Source organism: Macrobrachium nipponense, chromosome 32, assembly GCF_015104395.2.
Source record: "Macrobrachium nipponense isolate FS-2020 chromosome 32, ASM1510439v2, whole genome shotgun sequence".
NCBI lineage: Eukaryota > Metazoa > Arthropoda > Malacostraca > Decapoda > Palaemonidae > Macrobrachium > Macrobrachium nipponense.
In genome coordinates this window covers 43,292,414-43,315,203 of record NC_061094.1, presented here as the reverse complement: position 1 = coordinate 43,315,203, position 22,790 = coordinate 43,292,414, and the positions used below count along the sequence as shown (strand labels likewise).

The window sequence follows — 22,790 nt, the reverse complement described above, 5'->3', positions numbered from 1 at the left end:
GTTCTTGATGGGGTGCCGATAAGTGAAAACTGCCATGAACCAAAACTCGGCTATTTATGGCACTGATATCCAGTCAATGGCACCTGTTACGTATGTTATGGTGCCTTAACTCTATATTAGTGGTGCCATAACCGGAACTCAAGCCTTAAGGTGTCATAAATTGCCAATCTTATGGCATTAGACAAGCAACATAAAACTGGATCCCCATTAACCGAGTCCGCTAATAACCGGAGACTGCCTGTAGTACTTAGTTTTAATGCCTTCAGTCTTGTACAGAATTAAAGAGCAGATTGTTTTTAGTCACGCTGCATCATACCTCCTCAGCCCATCTATTTGGCCATAGTTACCCTGGCATACGCTACACTGGAAAGCAATAGTTTATGCCTGGTTAAATCAATGTCACCCACAGGGTCCACAGACTCTTTGAAAAAGTTTCCAATATCCATGCTGATAGGTTACATTTTGCTTTGATTTTATCAATAGGAGTAACTATGTCAAATTGTCAGAGATGACTCAAATCTATTGCTTGTTGCTTGATTGCATTGGCACTTCCATCTGGGTCAAGATAATAATAGAAATTTCTTTATTTCTTACCAAAATGTATGCGCCGAAACTTGTCACCCTTTTAGGTTGCTCTGTTTGTTTGCATCAAGGGATAGACTATACCGTTTAGTTCATTTTTAAACTACGTATTCATAGTTTTCATGCAAGTCTGACAATGCTGAACGGGGAGCTGTTGGCCAAATGAGCTCTGTGGTTATGATCAATGGCAATTCATCTTTACACGGTGGACAGTACCACTAACTAAAAGAGAAAGAAAGTCACTATTTAACTACTTACGCAACATCCATGTCCATGATAATTTCATGACGGGAGGTGTCATCATAAACTTTGACACCAGAAAATCTTGGGGGAGTATCTCCTAAAATAATTTTCTCAAACTGGAACCCTGACAATTTGTATTCTTCCAGGGCAGTTCTAAGGCTTGGTTCAATGGAATATTTGCACAAGTCCTTCACATAATGCCCTGCATAAGGCCACAGCTGGCGGATGATCTGCAAATGTAAAATTTGTTGTACGGCATCAACATAAGAAAAATACTTACAACAGAACACTGACAAGAGACAAGTGTCCGGCTAAAATGAATAAGTATTAATTCTGAACGTAAAAAGCAACATTGATTTATGACAAAAAAATTAATACAATACAGTATGTAGTTTGAAAAACAAAATTTTATAATTATAAGGAACTACAGTATACATATATGCCTATTTTCAACTACAGTATACATATATATTATGCCTATTTTCAATTAGTATAGCACAGATGACAATGTACTTTTAGAAATTACCAATGTGGATGCTATGGGTGAGATAGCTATATGGGCGAATACAATATGTACTAAGGATCAAATATAAAAGATCATGTCACAGCAAATTACCCAAGCATATCTAAAATAAGGTATAATTAAAAACGAAAATGACTGCTTAACTGGGCACACCACCTGAGAGAATTCATGAATCTGTACAAAAATGTATTGTGCCGTTCAATTTTATATCCAATGCATAACCTGTGGAATTATCAATTCAATGTTTTAATAATGTGGTGTCAAACTATTGGCATTGATGGCCATTCATGAATAATTTTAAGCAAGAGTCAGACACAATTCAACTTCATGAACAATACAGTATATATGGTAAAAATAAAGTCCAACTTTTTGAAACATGGCATGAAATTACCAGATCATTGTCAAAACATCAAGTGTAAAGGCTCATATTCTTAATGCAACGTATGGAAAGTTTTAGAGAAATTCATTGAGTGAGGCAGAGAGATTGGTCAAAATATATGGTACAATTTCATTAGATGCTCCAACAGGAAGTAAAAAATAAAATGGGGGTGGGCGTATTTGGACACGGGGGGGGTGTGTGTGTGTGTGTGTGGTGGTGTGTGTGTGTGTTGGGGGGGGGGGGGGGGGGAGTGGATGTTTGTTCAGGGGGGGGGGGGGGGCAGCAGACTGTGTCTGGTCAAGAGGAAAGGGTAAAGTGTTAGTTGAAATTTTACAGTTAGGCAGATTAAATCTATTAGTTTACAAATTACTAACAAAAATTTTAAAATTTACTTTATATTACTACATACTGTATTTTGTTACTTAATATATTAACACCATCCTCTCCAGGGAATCAGTCAGACTGAGGATGTGATGTATACCACTCATGCTGACAAAACCACAAGAGTTATTCACCATTTCCACGAAGACCATGGTAACAAAATGCACAGGAGCTTAAATACTTATTAGTGGACAAATTTCAATGTGATTCATTTCAGTAAAGGATTGAAGCACACTAACACTGTACAAAAGTCAACCTAATATTTAAAAGTCTGTAGTTTTAAATTAATCTAGAACCTACAATTTCTATCAAGACTAGACACAATCAGGATATCAAGTGCATAGAACCCATGTTGACTATTCTCGGTTTTTTTCCATCTGTCCACCTGCCTGTGGTGTTTGCGTATGGTAACACTGCATCCCGGGCTTTAGATAGTTACATTCAGCTTACATTCAACAATAATAATAATATCCCATTTCGAATATTAACGGTGTAATTCGCATCCAGTAAATTATTAAAACACTTTTCAGTTACAAATGTACACCCAGATATCCTTTTATTTACCTATAACTTACACATAGCGTAACTATCTAAAGCCCGGGATGCAGTGTTACCATACGCAAACACCACAGGCAGGTGGGGACAGATGGAGAAAAAAAAAAACACAAAAAAAAAAAAAAAAAAAAAAAAAAAAAAAAAAAAAAAGTATAAATCTGGAAACTTGGGCAAGGAAAATAAAATGCTAAAATGATTAAATAAAAAACAATCATCTGACCTTATTCAGCCATTCCACGCGTTCCATGTCAGGGAACGTCACCTGAAAAGACACAAAAATTATCCAGTTAGATATGTTGATCAGTAAAAAATATATTTCGATAACAAGGGTAAATTCAATTTTCCTGTCAATCAAGCTAAAACTGTAAATCAAAATGATGCTATCTACACATTCAAGCTTTAAATAAAGACATTTATAACAAATTACAACTCATTCAAACTTTATCTATGGACATTTACATACTGGAGGCCAGAGAGAGAGAGAGAGAGAGAGAGAGGGCAGGTGTAACTGAATGACTATAATGGGGTCGAAGTTATGCATGTGCCCTTATCTATGACATGAAAGTAGTTTATGGCTTCCGACTCGTCGATTGCCATCACATGACAACAATGTTAATGACCCAACTTAATGATGAAATCTGAAGTGAATACTAAGAGATAAGTCAGCAAGTGTCTTATATAAAACTATAAAAAAGAGAGTTCAAGACAAGCTGCCAAATTTTGATTTTTTAAGAGTTCAAAATCATTGGATTTTCACGTTATTCATTACTCTTCTTACCAACCTTTACTTATTATCATTAATGACAGTTTTCTAATTCATAATTCCCAACTTTGCTATAAAACGATACTCGGTAGTGTCTCAAATATTCATCTTTAGGTACCCCGAATGACAAAAAAAAAATTAAATTATATCAGCATTGACTATGGAATATACAGTATAATTAAAATGGGATAGGTGGTTTAGATTATATACTTCTTTTAAGGTGAAACTGCTGCAACACATTACATATGTTGTGTGTTTTTCTCCCTTTATCGAATCCCTCTGACCTAACCAACTATTCTTGCACAGTCCCGTAAAATGAATCAAAAGCAGCTTTGCAAAATAAAAAAAAAACCGTCAACATTAAAATTTATATAAATAATGTAAGTTCAACCAGGGGCTTTTGCACGCCCATTCAATTCATGACCAATATCTGATGAAAAGTTAAACTAGAATAGAAAGATCCACACTTAAAAAAAAATCAAGGGTGCGAACATAGACTATTTTTATTCAAGTATACCTTCGTAATCCTGAATTATCCACGGTAAAAAAAAACTATACTCTGTTTTTTCCATCTGTCCATCCGCCTGTGGTGTTTGCGCATGGTAACACTGCGTTCCGGGCTTTAAATATTATACAATTTCGAATATTAACTGTGTAATTCGCATACAGTAAATTATTAAAACACTTTTCAGGTGCAAATGTACACCAAGATATACTTTTTTTTTTACCTAAAACTTACACTTAGCGTAACTATTTAAAGCCCGGGACGCAGTGTTACCATGCGCGAGCACCACAGGCGGATGGACAGATGGAAAAATACAGAGTATAGTCATCTGTCGGCCCCGGATTCAATTAAAGCCGAGCAATGTAAGCAGGGTAACGTCAGCTTGGAGTCAGCATATATGTCATAAGAATCATATTCATTTCCCATACAGTAGTATATCGCGAGTTGCCTTCGATCCAACTGATGACGATGCTGCTAACCACAGCATGATTTTTTTCTCTCTCTCTCTATTTACCATTACCATTAAACACAGCTCTCCAAGGGTCAATCATCTGAGTCATGTTAGCAATCGTAAACATCTCTCTCTAATCATTGGCAAATGTCTTTTGGTTTCGAAGGACAGAGAGAGAGAGAGAGAGCTGGCATTAATTATGGAGATTCCTCCACTGAACGCAGGTAAATGCCAAAGCACTTGAGAAGCACGGAGCGTAAAGGCATAGGTTGTAAATAACCGCCAACACTAGTTTGAACCCGCTGGGATTAAACGGTTTCATGGTTTCTGACAAAAGATTTTATTCTCTATCCTTCAAAAGTTAATGGGTCTCGAATGTTTGTCTCCCTGTCCCACTGGATGGAGAAAGATACTGGATACTGCTATAGCATTTTGTGGATGGTTAAACTCGCATTACGTTAATATATGAAAGTTTAGACGCTTTCATTTTTTGTGTGAAGGTTCATTTCTGATATGCGGACGTGAAATGCGTTCGGAATCAATGTCAAAATATACAGTAAAATATATAACTGATACAGCACTTTAAATCGTCATTTATATACATGTATGCATATCATACACATGAACTGTAAATAAAATAAACAATCAAAATGACTAAACGTTGACATTGGGTCGTGAATTTTTATAACAGATAGATCTTAGTAAAACATAATACTATTAGCCAACTAAATGATGCAAGCAGACAAATAGCTAAAATCTGTAACTACGTAATTGTACAATGCTGTAGGAATCTTTCTCCTTCAACATGTGACAACGCTAATTACGAGCACGATAATTCTTGATTGTGCTAATACGCTAACATCGCGCTACTATCAAGTTTCTGGGCCTTCTTCCTCTCTGGGTACGTTTTCCGCTTTACGCTGGGAAAAGAACCGAGATTCTTCTAAAGTGACAGCTTATCACATAAATCTTGTTCCCCAATATTGTAGAGCTCGGACGTATCCTTAAGGGCAGTGCCGTGGCTATTCGTGGTCTCTGGTTAACAGAAGCCACAATACTAACGCTACCTTAAAACATACTTCAGTAGCGTTGCTTAAAAGTTTTGTGTTTGTCAGCTCTTAACTAACTTGGCACGCTCCCTGCAATTGACATGCCTTTGTTGACCATTATATTACTCAGATTGTACTGATTAACTTTGCTTATATATTTAAGCCTGTTAATTATTCCATAAAATGCAAGAGCACAAGAAATTAATATTTTCTATGAACATCTCCAAAAGTTGGCATGTGAGCATGATCATAAACCGACAAAGCAGAAAACTTTAAAGTTAAGAAAAAATACAACAGTTCTTCCTTTTAGCCAGTATGTAAAACTTTCTCCGTGTTGCGCATACACATCAAAGTTGAATTAAACCAATTTAAATAATGAAGGGCCTAACTCGCACTCACGAACTCTCTGAACCCCACCCACCAAACAACGATGAAGTTACCAAAAATCAAAATATATAATTATAATTCTAAAAGATATACTGACATCTTTTCACAATTATTCGCTTTCGCGTTTTCATTCAAAGCCACTGCAGGCCATCAGTGTCGAGAGCTCCTTAATGTAAGAGAATACCTCCCATAACGTCTAATAAGTAGGGACTGCATTAGGACACACCCTCGTGACCCAACAGGGGGCGATGGCACCGAGACAGCTCACAAGTCTGCTCCCCTTCCCCCTACACGCCTATCCATCCACGGCCCCCTTCCTTCGAAGAACCATATCGACCGTCGTCTGGACGGGAGCCAGAAGCTTATACAGTATACACAACAAAACGCAAACACACACACACACACACACACACTCAACGTTGCAGCGCACCCACATTGCTTTTCGAGTCTAAACACTCCGAACCATCTTTCCAACTAGGGTAAGTCTAATTTAAAAAGCCCTAGATATCTAGCCTATTCTGGCATTCTCAAAGAAAATAGAAGCATTTATTTTCTAAACACTGAACCATCTTTCCAACTAGGCTAAGCCTCATTGAAAAACAGAAAAAGCTTTGTGGCCCTAGATAATCTAGCCGTTTCTGGCATTCTCAAAGAAAACATGAAGTATTTATGATTCACATAAACTCCACGATGTTTTTCCACATCGTTCCCCATTAGCTTTGCAAAATTATTCGATTCCTTCGACATCGGGAGCAACAGGCATCCATAAGCGAAGTTCACCTCCCACCACACACCCTCTGCTCCGCCCACTCCGTCACCGACAGCATTCGAGTTTGTTTGAAACTGAACCATCTCTGGATGTTGGAAAGTTCGTGTCTTTCAGTCGTGAACGATCACGCTCTGGCGCGAGAGAGAACATTTGAAAAACAACTGCAGCACAAGAAATTGACGCATATGGCGTTAAGACATACTTAAGATCTTCTATCCAGAAAAAGGATATAGTATCAGTTTTCTATCCTCTGCCAATCACCTATGCACAAAATGAATATACATTAAAAATAGAGGAGGTTTAGTAGCGCTATCAAAACAACAGCATTTCAAACATTTCCGAGATGCATCGACAATTCCCAGACTGCTTAGTTCAAGTCTCCTTTTACTTTACTGGTATGTTTGGGTCACATTTATTCCATTTGCTTCTTTTTCCATTTTCTGTTGTCCCTCATCACCTCTAAACAAAAATGCCAAAGAATCTAATCACGCGAGTTGTCACAGACGACCTGACTTGGCACAGCTCAGCACAATGGTTTACGCACTGCAAGTGCCTATAAATTGGAAAAGTAACAAACGCATTTCCGCAATAAGTACATCAACATAAACCTACTATAACTGGTTAAATAATTCACTCATTGTATTAAATTCTGATATTCTGTACCGAGACCCACATTTACTAACTATTAATGATTCTTTACTACTTGGCATACAAGAATTAAAAACAATACGTATATACTCTGCATTTGCGTCTAAAAAAAATGTTTTTAACTGTTACAACACGTATATGCGTCTAATTTTTAAACGACGACACATCGCATATGCGTCAAGTATTTTCAAAATCTACAATATTAACAAACTTCAATTTAAAGCTTCTACGACAACAACTACTACACGTCTCCCTTCGTGTACCATGCGTTAATGAGGGTTCAACGTTTGATCTGGCATGCTGCTTATTCGCCTGACTAATGCGTCTAAAAGGGAAGATCGGAAGAATCAGCAGCAGTGCGCACACAAAGAGAATGTTTTGGCAACACTTCACGTTGAGGCAGAGACCCGAATCCACAGTGGCTAGACTGACAATCCGTCAGTGTTTCTTCTGCATTCTGCATTTGAAACTAAATATTATATGAGCGTAAGGATGATGCTGGTGGTTAATCATATTAATGTGGCAGTACCGTCACAAATACGATAATGGATGATATGATCGGTACGGCAAGTCCCAACCCTATGGAGTATGGACATAAAGTACCACCCACAAGTGCGGACCGTTGTAACTTCATTTTGTTTAAGTATTAAAATATATCACTGTAGCCTTTATTGCACATATGAAAAAATATTAACACAAAAAATAGTTTTCATCGCAGATGTTAATTTTTGCGAAGACCATACCACATTACGTTATTAGTGCCATTTTTTTATTGACCCCTAAAAACAGTTCCTCTGCATGGTAGGCTGAATATGTTAACACGCAATATGTTACAACATAGGATTAACGTATCTGAAAACTACAAACTAGTGTATTAACTGTTCGTACTGTGTATTAAGAAAAAAAATTCATGAAAAATTTCGTTAAAACAAATAAACTACGCTAGAGGTACGTGTTTAATTTCCTAGGCGAAAGTTTCATCAAAGTTTCCCACAACTAGACATTGATCAATCTAAAGAAAAAACATAATTAAATTACCAAGTGTAAATGCTGAATCTTCCTTAAAACTTTAAAACAGGATAGTTAAAACAAGAGAAAAGAACACTTTCAAATCTAAAATCATTTATGGTGAAGTCTGTCAGCTGTAAACTATAATCAATGACATGATTATACCATCCCAAAAAAGACCTTCATAATTTACAGTAAAAGTTTAAAGCATGCCTACACCATTTACCTCTCAAAAGACACACAGTCTATAAAGTGAAAATTACATATAGCTAACAGATCGAGCCAACATGGCAAAACCCTAAAGTCTGGTACTTGATAAATTCAATATATGCAGGCCTAAAAAAGTTTCAATTTAAAACCGGTGACCCAGAGGAAAACGGGAAGTTTTGGTACTTCAAGTTATTCATAATCTGTAGGCCTAAAAAACTGGTTTCAATTTAAAATTGATGACAGGAAAAAGGGAAAGTTTTGCTACTTCAAGTTATTCATAATCTGTAGGCCTAAAAAAGTGGTGTCAATTTAAAATTGATGATACAGAACCAAAAAAAAAAAAAAAAAAATAGGAGAATCACTGTTATAGCACTCAAAAGAAAAGAAGAGAAGGGAAGGCACAGCACGCCAACCATTCCCTAGAGGGCTCGTCAGTCGTCACTTCCTCGGGGAATTGGCATCAGAAACTTCACTTAAGGCGCCACTCCTTACAAGATAGAAAACCTGACGTATTTTCTATAACTTACTAAATAGTCCCAAAATGCACTAATCTTTTGGTGTGAGATCAATAGGGATAAATTCTCGAATGCCATCATGTTCAATTTAAAATATAATACTAAAATTACCGGAATAGTGCTATAATATGATCGCTGGTGCATATATAATATATATAATAATATATATATATATATATTATAGTATATATATATAATATATATATATATATATATGCAGTCTGGATTAGTACGAACAAACATTCAAAAGAAGAAACGTGTGCCTTTGTTAAAAGTAAACTAAGTTATTTTTAAAAAATTTGAAAATCTATTTAGCAAAAAGTACACTGATTTTTATTTCTAATTCATTCTAACCAATAGTAATTGTAAATATTGTATATATATCTAATTTTGTAATATTCTGCGACAGCCTACGTATTATGTAATGATTATATTTTTTCTAATAAAAGATAAAAAAAAAACTTATTAAATAGTCCATACATATATTAGTAAGCACAATACGAAATAAAATATTACATTTCTCATTCTGTATTGGCTCTTAAAACTCAAACTCTCAAGGTCCAACGCAATTTCTCTCCCCATCGTACTAGACTCAGCACCCGATATTTTTATCACCAAAAGGTGGAGGCGGAAGAACAGTCGTAGAAATCCCGAGTGGAACCAAGGCGCCACGGAATAACACCTTCAATATTTCTTCCTTCGTAACAGGCCATAGAAAAATGTCTGCACAGCCTCCGATGACTGTAGATAAATCTAGCTTAATACTCCAACTGGCAGTCAATCGCATCCCAAACCTCCCTAGACAGTTATTCGCTGAAAGGGATTCGGTAAAAGTCTTGCTAAGAATAGACTGCACCGCCGACAAGAGGATTGGCTATAATCTTCCGGATGCCTCGAGCATAACCGGGGTTCCGGTGCCGAAATGGGGTGTCGTAGGCCCGGGGGGGTTGGGGGGGGGGGGGGGGTTCCTATATTCCCAAGCTACGAAGTCTCGGCATTTCATGTATAAATCTAGTCGTTTATTTACATAACGCTATCGTCGTAAATGTTTCTGCCAGATTAAGTCGAGGGTCAAAGCACTGACAACTTATTAAACAGATGATTCTCTCTCTCTCTCTCTCTCTCTCTCTCTCTCTCTGAATTGCACTATTCCCTGAATGATGATATCTATAGTCCACATACGATGTATTTCTTAATTCTAATAAGTGTCACAACAATAGCAACGTCTATGAACGTTAAAGCACTGAAATTTTATCATTAACTGGATCAATAAAAAAATTCATACAGTTAACGGCCATAATGTTCCAAGATATTGGCAGCTAATGTCTTCTGCTTCTTAGAAGTATTTTATCTGGTTCAAAACACTACATTATATCCTGAAAGACTATAGACTTTCATTTATATATTCACTTATTATGAAAAATTCATACCAAATTAACGTTCGAAAACTTTCTTTTGCTCCCCGGCGATAACCAAAATTCAATCAAGATAAAGTATGACTCAAAGCCTAACCAAGCAATAAAAAAAAGGCTTATGACTGCAGGCTTTATAAGCAGTAAGCTCTCAACTTTGAACTTTACAAAAATGAAGAGTCCCCTCGGAGATATACACCAACGTATAAAGACAAAAAAAATAAACAAACAGACCATGAACCTATCGTCGACGAGTCTGCTACGTATCCTCTCCGCTCACTTGACCGCTCAGAGGGTATACTGTAATTACTTCGTTAGTCATCGCCAACATTAAATAGGTTCTTTCAGGTCTCAATGCGTTGCTTACTATAAATATATACGCGGTTTTTTCCTAAAAAGGATACTGGCTCGTGGGCACTCAAGACATTAGTCTAGGTTAAGTCTCCGGGCACAATCTTTGCAAGTGCTTCAGAGGTATGTGTAGTATTGTGTAAATCTTCACTGAGCGCTCATTACCAGCACGTCAGTCCCTGTCACACTCCATGTCGTGCGTCTTTCACCTTACCTCTTGCAATTATTTAGGCATTTCCAGATCATAACGGCAAATTAACTCAATTTATTTTTTCACTGTGCTCATATATATCCTTTAATCATACACACTACTATGCAGTTCTATTATATACTATGATATTCAGTTCTATATATATATATACTAATATAATATATATATACATATATATACATACACCTATACCATACACATATACTATATATAGACACACACATTCCTACAGAATATTCACTAACGTTAAGCTAAGACAGGAACGAAGGGGATGTTCACAGGTACATCAAGCGACCATCACTCTAACAAGGAAGCAATAACACTGACCACAAAATACTACTTTCCCCTAATGAATTCATCGGGTTGCATAAATAACCATGTCCTGAGCCATTTCAATCACAAGTGCTTTAAATCAAACTTCCAATTGCTACAATTACATCACTCTTATTAATATTCCACAACATATACTGGTAATAAAATTTATGAATCTGTACGATGTAGAAAAACGTCCGACATCACGTGGGAGTTTGTTACATAATTTTAAAAAACCTAAAAAGATGATTCTCTCTGAAAGGTAAGGTAAATGCTTTGAAAATTGTCTGGCGGTGAAAGTAACTCGCTGATTCTTGCGCTTGACTTATAACCACAGAATACTTCAGCAACCACAGGCTTGCGTCAGATTGACGTCAAAAGAGCTTATATTAAAAAGTGCTTTTATTAAAAATAATATATTCTGCAGAAAACAAACCAAGGCAATTCAGCATCAACAAAAATTATCTCACTCTTGAAAGAAAGGTGCAAAGGTACATTCAGATTTCCACAGATGTATTGGTCGGACTCCGACCTATATTTGGGAGGAGGAGACACCTGTGCCCGTTGTATCATCACCTGTCCATGAGGGCCACGCCCTAAACGACATTAGTCATCTTTTATATCATTATTATTTCAGAGAACACTCATAATCTCGTGAGTCAATAAAATGGGAAAGTAAATCCACAATATTATGTCTGTTTGATTTTGTTATTTAAAATATATAAAGCAGAAAGTTTTTTTCTGCTTTATATATTTCAAATAACAAAATCAAACATACACACTACTTTGGATTTACTTTCCCATTAATTTATTATTTATAATTATTTATTATTATTTTTATTTATTATTAATTTATTTGTTATTTATTTATTTTATTTGTATTATTTATTTATTATTTGTATTATTATTTATTTATTTTGTATTATTTGTATTATTTCCTTATTTATTTATTTGTTATTATTATTTATTTTATTTGTATTATTATTATTATTTGTTTGTATTATATTATTATTTTGTTATTATTATTCATTATTATTTTGTTAATTATTATTATTATGATTATTATTATTTATTATATTATTAATTAATATATAATTATTATTATTATATTATTATTATTATTTATATATTCAGAAGATGAACCCTATTGAAAAGGAACAAGCCCACAGGGCCCACTGGCTTGAAATTCGAGCTTCAACAAAATATGATTTCATTAGAAAAAAAAAGTTCCAGAAGGTAAAGGGAAATACAGAAAGAGGAGATCGCTTAATAGAAAAAAATAAATACATTGCCCTCAGCAGTACACCCGAAAAATTTCGGTGCTGAAAGGAAAACTCATTAGATTCCGGCCGTAACTACATTTCCTGATGAGGAGATTGAAGATCTGCCGTCGGCAGCCCTACACTGGAGTTGTTTAAACATGGTGATACGTATTCTCTCTCTCTCTCTCTCTCTCTCTCTCTCTCTCTCTCTCCTCTCTCTCTCTCTCTCTCTCTCTCTCCAGTAATACCTAGATAAGTGAGAACCAACGAGGTCTCCTCGATGGAATAACAAGTCTTTGATCCATCCCCATATATTATAATCCTTGTAACTCCTTGTGAACTCTCTCTCTCTCTCTCTCTCTCTCTCTCTCTCTCTCTCTCTCTCTTCACAGTAAGACCTAGAGGGAAGTGAGCACACGATGTCTCCTCGGATGGACTAATAAGTCTTTGAGACATCCCTTTCTCTCTCTCTCTCTATGACCCTAAAATATTTTCTTCCAATTATTACATAATTTCAAGCAGAGAGCAAATGCCTTGGAAAGTTGCGTATTCTGTATCCTAATAACTTTTAAAAGTATTCAAGGAAATCCACACCAACGACAATTCATTTCAAACAGACTTGAAAAGAACAGCTCCCGAGCACAATCACACCATGAAATTCAAGACAGCGGACCAGTGACCAGTGACGCCAACAACTCTAACCCTACGCCCCCTACAGGAGACGAGAAATTACCCTACATAATTGAAAATGAACCCAACATTCGGCGGCTATGATGATAAATAAATCTTTAGATTATGTTTACATGCAATATCATGAATACTAATAAGCATATTGATCTAAACCTACCTTGTCACAATTACCCTACACTTGACAATATTGCCCTGCTGTCTCAGATTTTGCTCAGACTACCCTACGCGTAGGATAATTACCCTACAGTTGGCAACACTGGAGCGGAAGGGAAAGTATAGGCCTCCGGACCCACCGACTGGTAGGCCTAAAACCTCCGGAGTCTTGAACGTGGGAGGAATCTCCTTAAGGAGAATAACTACCCTCTTAGGAGGAGGCAAGAAACCCACAGAAAAGAGGGAAGGAAACTAGACACTGTGGAATATGCATCGTGATTTCTCAGCAGACTGTCTACTTCATATAATTTTTGCCGAGAGCAAACCTTATGGATTTCTTCGTGAATAGAAGTTTCATAATCAAGCTCTCACTTGCGCATTATAATTTTTTTTTTATCAGTCCTCCAATTCGACTGGGTGGTATTTATAGTGTGGGGTTCCAGGTTGCATCCTGCCTCCTTAGCAGTCCATCACTTTCCTTACTATGTGCGCCGTTTCTAGGATCACACACTTCTGCATGAGTCCTGGAGCTACTTCAGCCTCTAGTTTTTCTAGATTCCCTTTCAGGATCTTGGGATCGTGTCTAGTGTTCCTATGATTATGGGTACAATTTCCACTGGCATATCCCATATCATTCTTATTTCTATTTTCAGGTCTTGATACTTATCCATTTTTTCCCTTTCTTTCTCTTCAACTCTGGTGTTCCATGGTATTGCGACATCAATGTGTGTTACTTTCTTCTTGATTTTGTCAATCAACGTCACGTCTGGTCTATTTGCACTTATCACCCTATCTCTTCTGATACCATAGTCCCAGAGAATCTTTGCCTGGTCGTTTTCTATCACTCCTTCAGGTTGGTGCTCGTACCACTTATTACTGCAAGGTAGCTGACGGTTCTTGCACAGGCTCCAGTGGAGGGCTTTTGCCACTGAATCATGTCTCTTTTTGTACTGGCTCTGTTCAAGTGCCGGACATTCGCTTGCTATTTGGTTTATGGTTTCATTTTCCCATTGCACTTCCTAGTTCTTAAGGCCTGATCTTGTGCCGCTGTTATCATTCCTTCAGTTTCCTTCTTGAGCTCTCCCCTCTGTAGCCACTGCCATGTGTCATCGCTGGCTAGTTCTTTAGTCTGCCTCATGTATTGTCCGTGCATTGTTTTGTTGTGCCAGTCCTCTGTTCTGTTTGTCACTCTCCTGTCTCTGTATATTTCTGGGTCTTCGTCTTCTTTTATCAGTCCTTCTTCCCATGCACTCTCGAGGCACTCGTCTTCACTGGTTTTCAGATATTGTCCCAGTGCTGTTCTCGATGTTGACGCAGTCCTCCTTCCTTCCGTGTTATGTATAGTCTGTCGGTATTTGCTCTTAGGCGTAGTGCTTTGTGTATAGTTATATGTTTCCTAGTTTTCTGGTTTATGCTGCGGAGTTCTGCCTTCGTCCACTCCACTATTCCTGCGCTGTATCTGATTACTGGCACTGCCCAAGTGTTTATGCTTTTATCATATTTCCGGCGTTGAGTTTTGACTTGAGTATCGCCTTGAATCTCTGCATATATTCTTTCTTGATCGTGTCCTTCATCTCTTGGTGTTTTATATCCCCTCCTTCTATTATTCCCAGGTATTTGAATTATTATTATTATTATTTTTTTTTTTTTTTTTGCTGTATCACAGTCCTTCCAATTCGACTGGGTGGTATTATAGTTTGTGGGGTTCCGGGTTGCATCCTGCCTCCATTAGGAGTCCATCACTTTTCTTACTAATTGTGGTGTTGCCGTTTCCTAGGATCACACTTCTTCTGCATGAGTCCTTGGAGCTACTTCAGCCTCTAGTTTTTCTTTTTAGATTCCTTTTCAGGATCTTGGGATCGTTTGCTTCCTAGTGCTCTATGTTTTATAGGGTATGATTTCCACTGGCATATCCCATATCTTTCTTATTTCTATTTTCAGATCTTGTACTTATCCATTTTTTTCCCTCTCTTTCTCTCAACTCTGGTGTCCCATGGTATTGCGACATCAATGAGTGGTACTTCTTCTGACTTTGTCAATCACGTCACGTCTTGGTCCTGTTTGGACACGTTATCACAAACCTATCCGTTCTTGAATACCATAGCTCCCAGAGGATCTTTGCCTGATCGTTTTCTATCACTCCTTCATTTTGGTGGCTGCCGTACGCCCACTTACTTGACTGCAAGGTAGCCTGATCTTTCGTTGCACAGGCTCCAGTGGAAGGGCTGTGTGTATTATTATTAATGTTATTACTTATTTATTGATTTCAAAAAGAAAATGTAAGACCCCAAATCATACGGAACACGCACACAGGGCCAACTGACTTGATTATCAAACTTCCAAAGAATATGGTGTTTATTAGGAAGAAGTAACAGAAGGTATTAATTGATGAATACTAAGTAAATTGTTAAAACATAATGAAAATTGTATCACCGCTGGTAATATCAAGAGAAGGTGACTCATGCCCACAGTAACCATTTGGCAGAAGGCCGGGTACAGTAACACGTCATTTCAGGGTACAACAAAATCACAAGGCGAAGAACAACTCACGACCAAAGCAAGGACACGGAATACCAACATGGAAGTTCACTTGATTGGCACAACCCTTAAAATCGAAATATAAACAAACTTAAACCTAAAAATTTTCTAACACTTGATTACAAATCGCAAACATTCTCACCGACTGCAATCTCAAAGCTTCGTAACACCGGATTTAAATTAGTCATTGCGAGAGAGAGAGAGAGAGAGAGAGAGAGAGAGAGAGAGAGAGAGAGAGAGAGAGAGAGAGAGAGAATTGGTTTGGTTTGTATGGTGTTTTTACGTTGCATTCAACCAGTGGTTATTCGGCAACGGGACCAACGGCTTTACGTGACTTCCGAACCACGTCGAGATTCGTGAACATCTATCACCAGAAATACACATCTCTCACACTTCAGTGGAATGCCCGAGAATCGAACTCGCGGCCATCGAGGTGGCAGGCCAAGACAATACCGATCACGCCACTGAGGTAGTCGACAAAATGTATATATTTAACAAAATAAGCAACCAACATCCTGCCCCCGCCCCCACAAAACGAAAACTCAAATAGAAAAAACAAAGAACTCAAAAGCAGGTACAAGCAGCTCAGAATGTGGCTCCGCTCTTCACCTAGGTCTGTTGCAGTGAGATTTATTGCCTTGCCTTTCCTTCATTCCTCTAAGCGACTGGCGTCACTTCCTCATTCCCCAACGTAAAGGGGAACTACGACAGGAGGTTTGGGAGGGACCAGACTTCTCGAATGTGGGTCATGCATTTAACAGCAGGGAGAAGGGAAAGCCTTCGACTTGGCAAAGTCAATTCCTCAAGCAATGGCGGTGACCACAGGCCAACACGTTAAAAATATACAGCATTGGTTAAAAAGTTAAGTATATCTTAGTTCAACCAGACCACTGAGCTGATTAACAGCTCTCCAAGGGCTGGCCCGAAGGATTAGATATTTCGACGTAGCTAGAAACCAATTGGTTACCTAGCAACGGGACCTACTGCTTATTGTGGAATCCGAGCCCCATTATATCGAGAAATGAATTTCTATCGCCAGAAATAAATTCTTCTTGTTCCACGTTGGCACCGCAGAGAATCGAACTTCAGACCACCGGATTGGTAGCCGAGCGCAAAATCCACTCGTCCAACGAGGAACTATACGGCATTGGTACACTACTGTGACAGATTGATAGAAGATAGACTTTAGGCTAATGGCCAAGCGCTGGGGCCAATGAAGTCATCAGCGCTGAAAGGTGTGACAAGCAGTTGGACCATGAAACAATAGTTAGGAGAGGGTGGAAATAACATGGAAGAAAGATAATACAAAAGGAGGAGCAGTAAAAGGAATGAAAGGGGTTGCAGTTAGAGGCTGAAGGGACGCTGCAAAGAACCTAAGTAATGCCTACAGTGCATAGCATGAGGTGCACTGATGGCACTAAACCGGGCCCCCACCCTCACGAGGCACTACTATGCTGAAGACATAAATAATTATATAAATGAAAAACCAATTGCAATGTCAAGTAGCTTTCATGACAAATGAGATACGAGGAAAAATTGGCAAGATGCCGCACACGAGACACTATCTACGTAAAATTTAGGATTTGGCGACAGAGAAGCAATATGTACTATGCTTATGATGTGAAGAGAATTAAGCGTAGATACTGGCAAAATAATATAAGCTTAAAATACGAATTAATATAATATACATATCTATACATATAGTATTTTATACGTAGAAAAATAACAGATGATGAAAAGTTAGTTTAATTTAAAGTGAAAAGTAAAATATGGTAATAAATCTAAAGAAACGAATAACCTGCTAATATAAATTGTCAACAATTCTTAAAACAAGGGAATAAATGTCACATCTTCCGGAATAAAGAGTGGAAGTGGATACGAAAACATATGTTTTAAGATATTTAGCGGAAAAAAGAAAGCAAAAACACCTTCATGGCTTCTGACGGAGAGCATATCTCCGACAAGGGCGCAATTCTGAACGTGTGAACTTTATATACCATCTTTCACCTCAGAGTAAGCTCGCGTTAGAGAGAGAGAGAGAGAGAGAGAGAGAGAGAGAGAGAGAGAGAGAGAGAGAGAGAGAGAGAGAGAATCTCCTGTTTGTAACCTTGCCTTTCGAAGTTAAAATTGTTAAAACCATTCATGTACGGATACGGTCAACATGTAGCATCTCTGAAGAGTTTAAGTTGCTGATTTCTCCATGACCTTGAAAAGTCAATTCTATTTAATATTAAGAAACGAACACGGCAAAACTCAATTATCAACATAAGGGTACCACAAGTAAATGGCCGGCTCTATTGCATCCGCGACTACTTATGATTTCTTCCCAAAGTTAATAGTAAAAAAAATTCATTAACTTATTCAGATGTCCATCAAATTAGTTTAGTTTTTACGTAAGATCCTTACAGATCTCTTCGCCCAATTCTCCCATAGGTTAATCACCTCGCGGCCATATGATATTGTCGAAAAATTTCATAGTTACAGTATCTTAGGTTTTTGCGCAAGCCTTATACAAGGTACCAGCAAGACACGGCTGATCAGAAACAGAACGTTATCGGCGGACGAAAGTCTGGGCATCCATAATTCAGAGCCAAAGGCCGTCAGTTTTTCCTCTGTCAAACTCATAATTCGCATTTTGACATTAATTGAAAGGAAATGTCTTGAGACCTTCAAGAGATCTTGACGGTCGACATCCAAATGCAAGAACAACATCGAGGATTTACAGAAACTATCGCATATTAAAGGTAGTCAAGAATGGACGAGAAAAACGGAAATCACACGGAAAAAGTATTTAGTAATAGGGTAACAAATACATGTAAGAATTAACAGGAAATATATAAGACTTAAATATAGTTGAGTTTCTTTCCCAAAAGGACATAAAAAAAAAACGACGACACAGGAATAGTACTACCTAAACAAATGACATCATAAAAACCGCTGTAACAAGTCTGCCAAAACAGACAACCTGGCTGTGTGAGAGAGAGAGGAGAAGAGAGAGAGAGAGAGAGAGAGAGAGAGAGAGAGATGAATGACATCGGGCACGTCTCCACCAGTTGGCAATGGCAATCAATGCGGCTTTTTTTTTGGGGGGGCGCCATTTTAAAGCGTCTTCATCAATTCGAATTTCTTTATCATTCAACTTTCGGCACTGATAAAAGATAACTATCCTATCAATTATGAGGTTCCCTCAACTCCAAGATACCGAGGTCAAACTCGCTACAAAACTGGAACATGAATCTCAACAATTGGCTACGGCTACATCTTTCCACTACATTTTCTTGGACCTAGAGACATTAAAACCACACGCTATTAAGACCAGGCACAAAATGAAAGAAAAATAATCGGTTATTCATTGCATTCCCAAATACAAACCATATTTGAAATTGCAAAATCTTGACAGCAACCTGACCATGCCAGCAAAGCGCCAACAAGAGACGGCCAAGTTTATGACAGTAACATGCCACGCGAACACTTTCTTAAAGAAAGAACAACTTTAACACTTAACAAGCTTTTTACAGAACACTAAGGAAATTAAAAGATCATCCTCTTCTATAGACGTCTAACGTTACAAATAAAAGAATGAGGGTGTTCGGGTAAAATCTGAAATAAACACTCAATTTTGACTGGATGAATGAAATAAGACAAAATATTTATGAACATCAACAAACCAATCACGATACCGAGTAAACTGCACAAACTAGTTAGACAACCTTAACATTCTAGAGCAATAACAAATCGAATTGAATATAGAATTTGGACCAAAGGTCCAGCACTGGGAACTATGAGGTCCTTCACCGCTGAAACGGAAATTGACATTAAAAAGGTTTGAAAGGTGTAACAGGAGGAAAACCTCTATGAATCAATTGTTAAGAGAAGGTGGAAAGGAAGATGGAACAAAGAGAATATGAAGGAAGGTACAGCAAAGGGAACGAAAGGGGTTGCTGCTAGAAACCGAAGGCACGCTGCAAAGAACATTAAGTAACGCCTACAGTGCACTGCATGAGATGCACTGACGGCACTATCCCCCTACGGAAAGCAATAACAAACGAAACGAAACTAAATTCTCTCCTTAACTGAACAGCGACCAAAAGCAAAAGGGAAGAAGCATAGCCTAAGAAAATGTAGAGCACGTCCGTCTCTCCTTAGTTCCATTTACAGTAACTTTTACTTACTATATTTTGCAGACTTTATCCGCGGCATACTGCCAAGTCCACAAGTGCAAACATGTGGCAACATAAAACCTACAAATATTAGGAACTGAAGATTGGGTTTTCGATGGGTGGAGCCACTAACAGCCTTTATCTTATAAACTACGTACTCCTCTCCCAGAGAGAGAGAGAGAGAGAGAGGAGTAGAGACAAGAAGAGAGATCGAGAGAGAAGAGAGAGAGAGAAGAATTATTATTTTCTATCTAAAGCCTAAAGTGTTATTTTCTCAGCAGGAGGGAGAATACGAATGGCATGGGACTCATAGCCACCAGTTTTTTTCTTACTTGTTGGCGTCTTCATTAACTAAATTCTTTAAGGTAATTTCTTCCTGACATCTAAAGGCGTCTTCATCAGATAGGAGTCTTCATCACTCAACTTTCCGTGCTGATAAAAGATTAATATAATTGTGAAGTTCCTTTAAAGACCAAATTTTCTACAACATTGAAGCTCATACCCCTTAAACCTAAATAAAATAAAAGATAAAACGGTTATTGGCCACTAAGTTCAGAGACAGGAATAAGAAAATATTCCTAAACTTCACACCACAATTGAAATACTTCATATATAACGAACTCTCGACAGCAAGCTTTAGACCATGCCAGCAAAGTGCCAGTAACAGACTAATATGACAATAACCTACTACTCGAGCCCTTTCTTGTTGTACTTTCATAAGAGAAAGCAGAGCTCAACATTCCTAACAACAAACCTTTTTTTTTTTACCCATTTTCTATACACGCCAAACGTTACAGAGAAAGGTACCGTAGATATTCGACTGCCGGCCTTCGGGTTGTATCTAGACCATAGTCTGGATTTAGCATTGTTTATGGATTTATCATTGTTTATGAATGAAATAAGATAAAACTTATATCTGTTGCTAAAAACCATTCACGATACTCGAGGAGACGGCACAAATTTGTGAAAAGTGCCTTCTACGCCATTGAGTGCTGACATTCGACAGCGATAACAAATCAAAACCAGACAGAATTTTCGAGTTAACTAAGTCCTAAAAATGTAATGAGCCTCCGTCTCTCGTTAGTTACGCATACAAAAACTTTTACTTAGTATATCTTGAAGGGTTTCCCAGCGGCACACTGCCAAGTCTATGTGCGCAAACATGTGGCAACATAAAACCCACAAATATTAGGAAAGGAAGATTCGATTTCCGATGAAAAGCAAGCCTTATCTTGGGTGGGGCCGCTAACAGTCGTCACTTTATAAACTCCTGCTCTCCAGAGAGAGAGAGAGATAGAGAGAGAGAGAGAGAGAGAGAGAGAGAGAGAGAGAGAGAGAGAGAGAGAGAGAGAGCAGGTCGAAATTATCCATGTATTACAGCATGGTAGCCGAACTGAACCTAGACCCATCTTGGTTTATTGGTCACAAATTACAGTAACAACAAATAATTTATATGATTCAACAAAAAAACCACGACAAACAGTCAAGTTATAACTTCTCCAACCAGTTAGCGTCACACAAAAGGAAAACTGTCAGTATCAAAGCCTCTTATCTCGCTCTCAACTTCTGCCCAAGTGTCGAGTGGCGACAATATTTTCACAACTAAACTGATAAAGAATGTATCTCGGGAAACTTCGAAAAAACTGTAACATACATCCTCTCAAAAGCAACATTCAACATTCTAGAAAGTAGCTGTATAATTAACAAGACTGCCGTCATGAAATGTTTTCAATAACACTCGCAAACAACCGAGCTAACGAACAATACTTTCCTTCATCTCCGCGACATATATACTATTCATGTGGCTTCTAAAAGTGGCGCTAACGATCTCCAAGGCACAAACGCTACTTGACTTCTTGAAAGGTGAAAAGGTTCAAAGACTTCACTCACAGAGATCTGCCGCAGAGAACTTTTTCCTCTCCATGAAAGGTCATTTTCTCACAAGTGATGAAAACGGCGGGAAAGAAAACTTAGATCGGTTTGAGAGAGAGAGAGAGAGAGAGAGTCTGAACAATTTCAGCATGACGAGTACTCAAGAGAGAAGAATCGGTTGGCATGAAAATTATACAAAGAATAATAAAAAATATTAAGCAGCCATGTTCTGAGAAAAAGTTTAATAAATGCAACTCTGTTATATATCCAAACTAAACGTACATTCCAATACAGATGACACACACAGCCCGCCCCCCCAAACCCTAAAAAATTGACAAAAAAAAAAAATAAATAAAATCTTAGCTAATATCCCTCGTGGCAAAGTGCATCGTATTCTCAACATAGGTTATAATTTAACACTGACATTAGAAACGTAAAATTTCTAAGCCGGATGTCTGGCAATCACAGAGTACGACAAAATTATGACAAACCTTGTAACGGGGTCTAAACCGGACGCCTGAAAATGAAGATAATAATCTGCCCTTTTGCATCACGGCTAAAGATAGACAGTTAGGTTCATCGCTTGTTACCGAAGTTCCGTCAAGAAGGGCACCTCTGTCGACAGCGGCGCTTCTTATCTGGGATTGCACTCAAGAGCAGTGCGTTGGTGCTTGATTAAAAAAAGAAGCGCCTCACTGGCCTGGTTGGTATGGTGTTGGCGTCCCACCTCGGTGGTCGCGGGTTCGAGGAGCAAGAGATGTGTACTTCTGGTGATAGAAGCTCACTCTCGACGTGGTTCGGGAGTCACGTAAAGCCGTTGGTCCCGTTGCTGAATAACTACTGGTTCCGTGCAACGTAAAA

The 22,790-nt window shown here is 38.0% G+C and overlaps 1 protein-coding gene across 1 annotated transcript in view; it reads right to left on the bottom strand.

Moving 5' to 3' along the window:
- The window catches only part of LOC135207488 (extended synaptotagmin-2-B-like), a 103,535-nt gene that overhangs the window by 66,782 nt on the left and 13,963 nt on the right, over window positions 1-22,790 (bottom strand). The window contains 2 exon segments of the mRNA XM_064239285.1: window positions 841-1,055; window positions 2,884-2,925. Coding sequence (XP_064095355.1) covers window positions 841-1,055; window positions 2,884-2,925 — 257 coding nt within the window.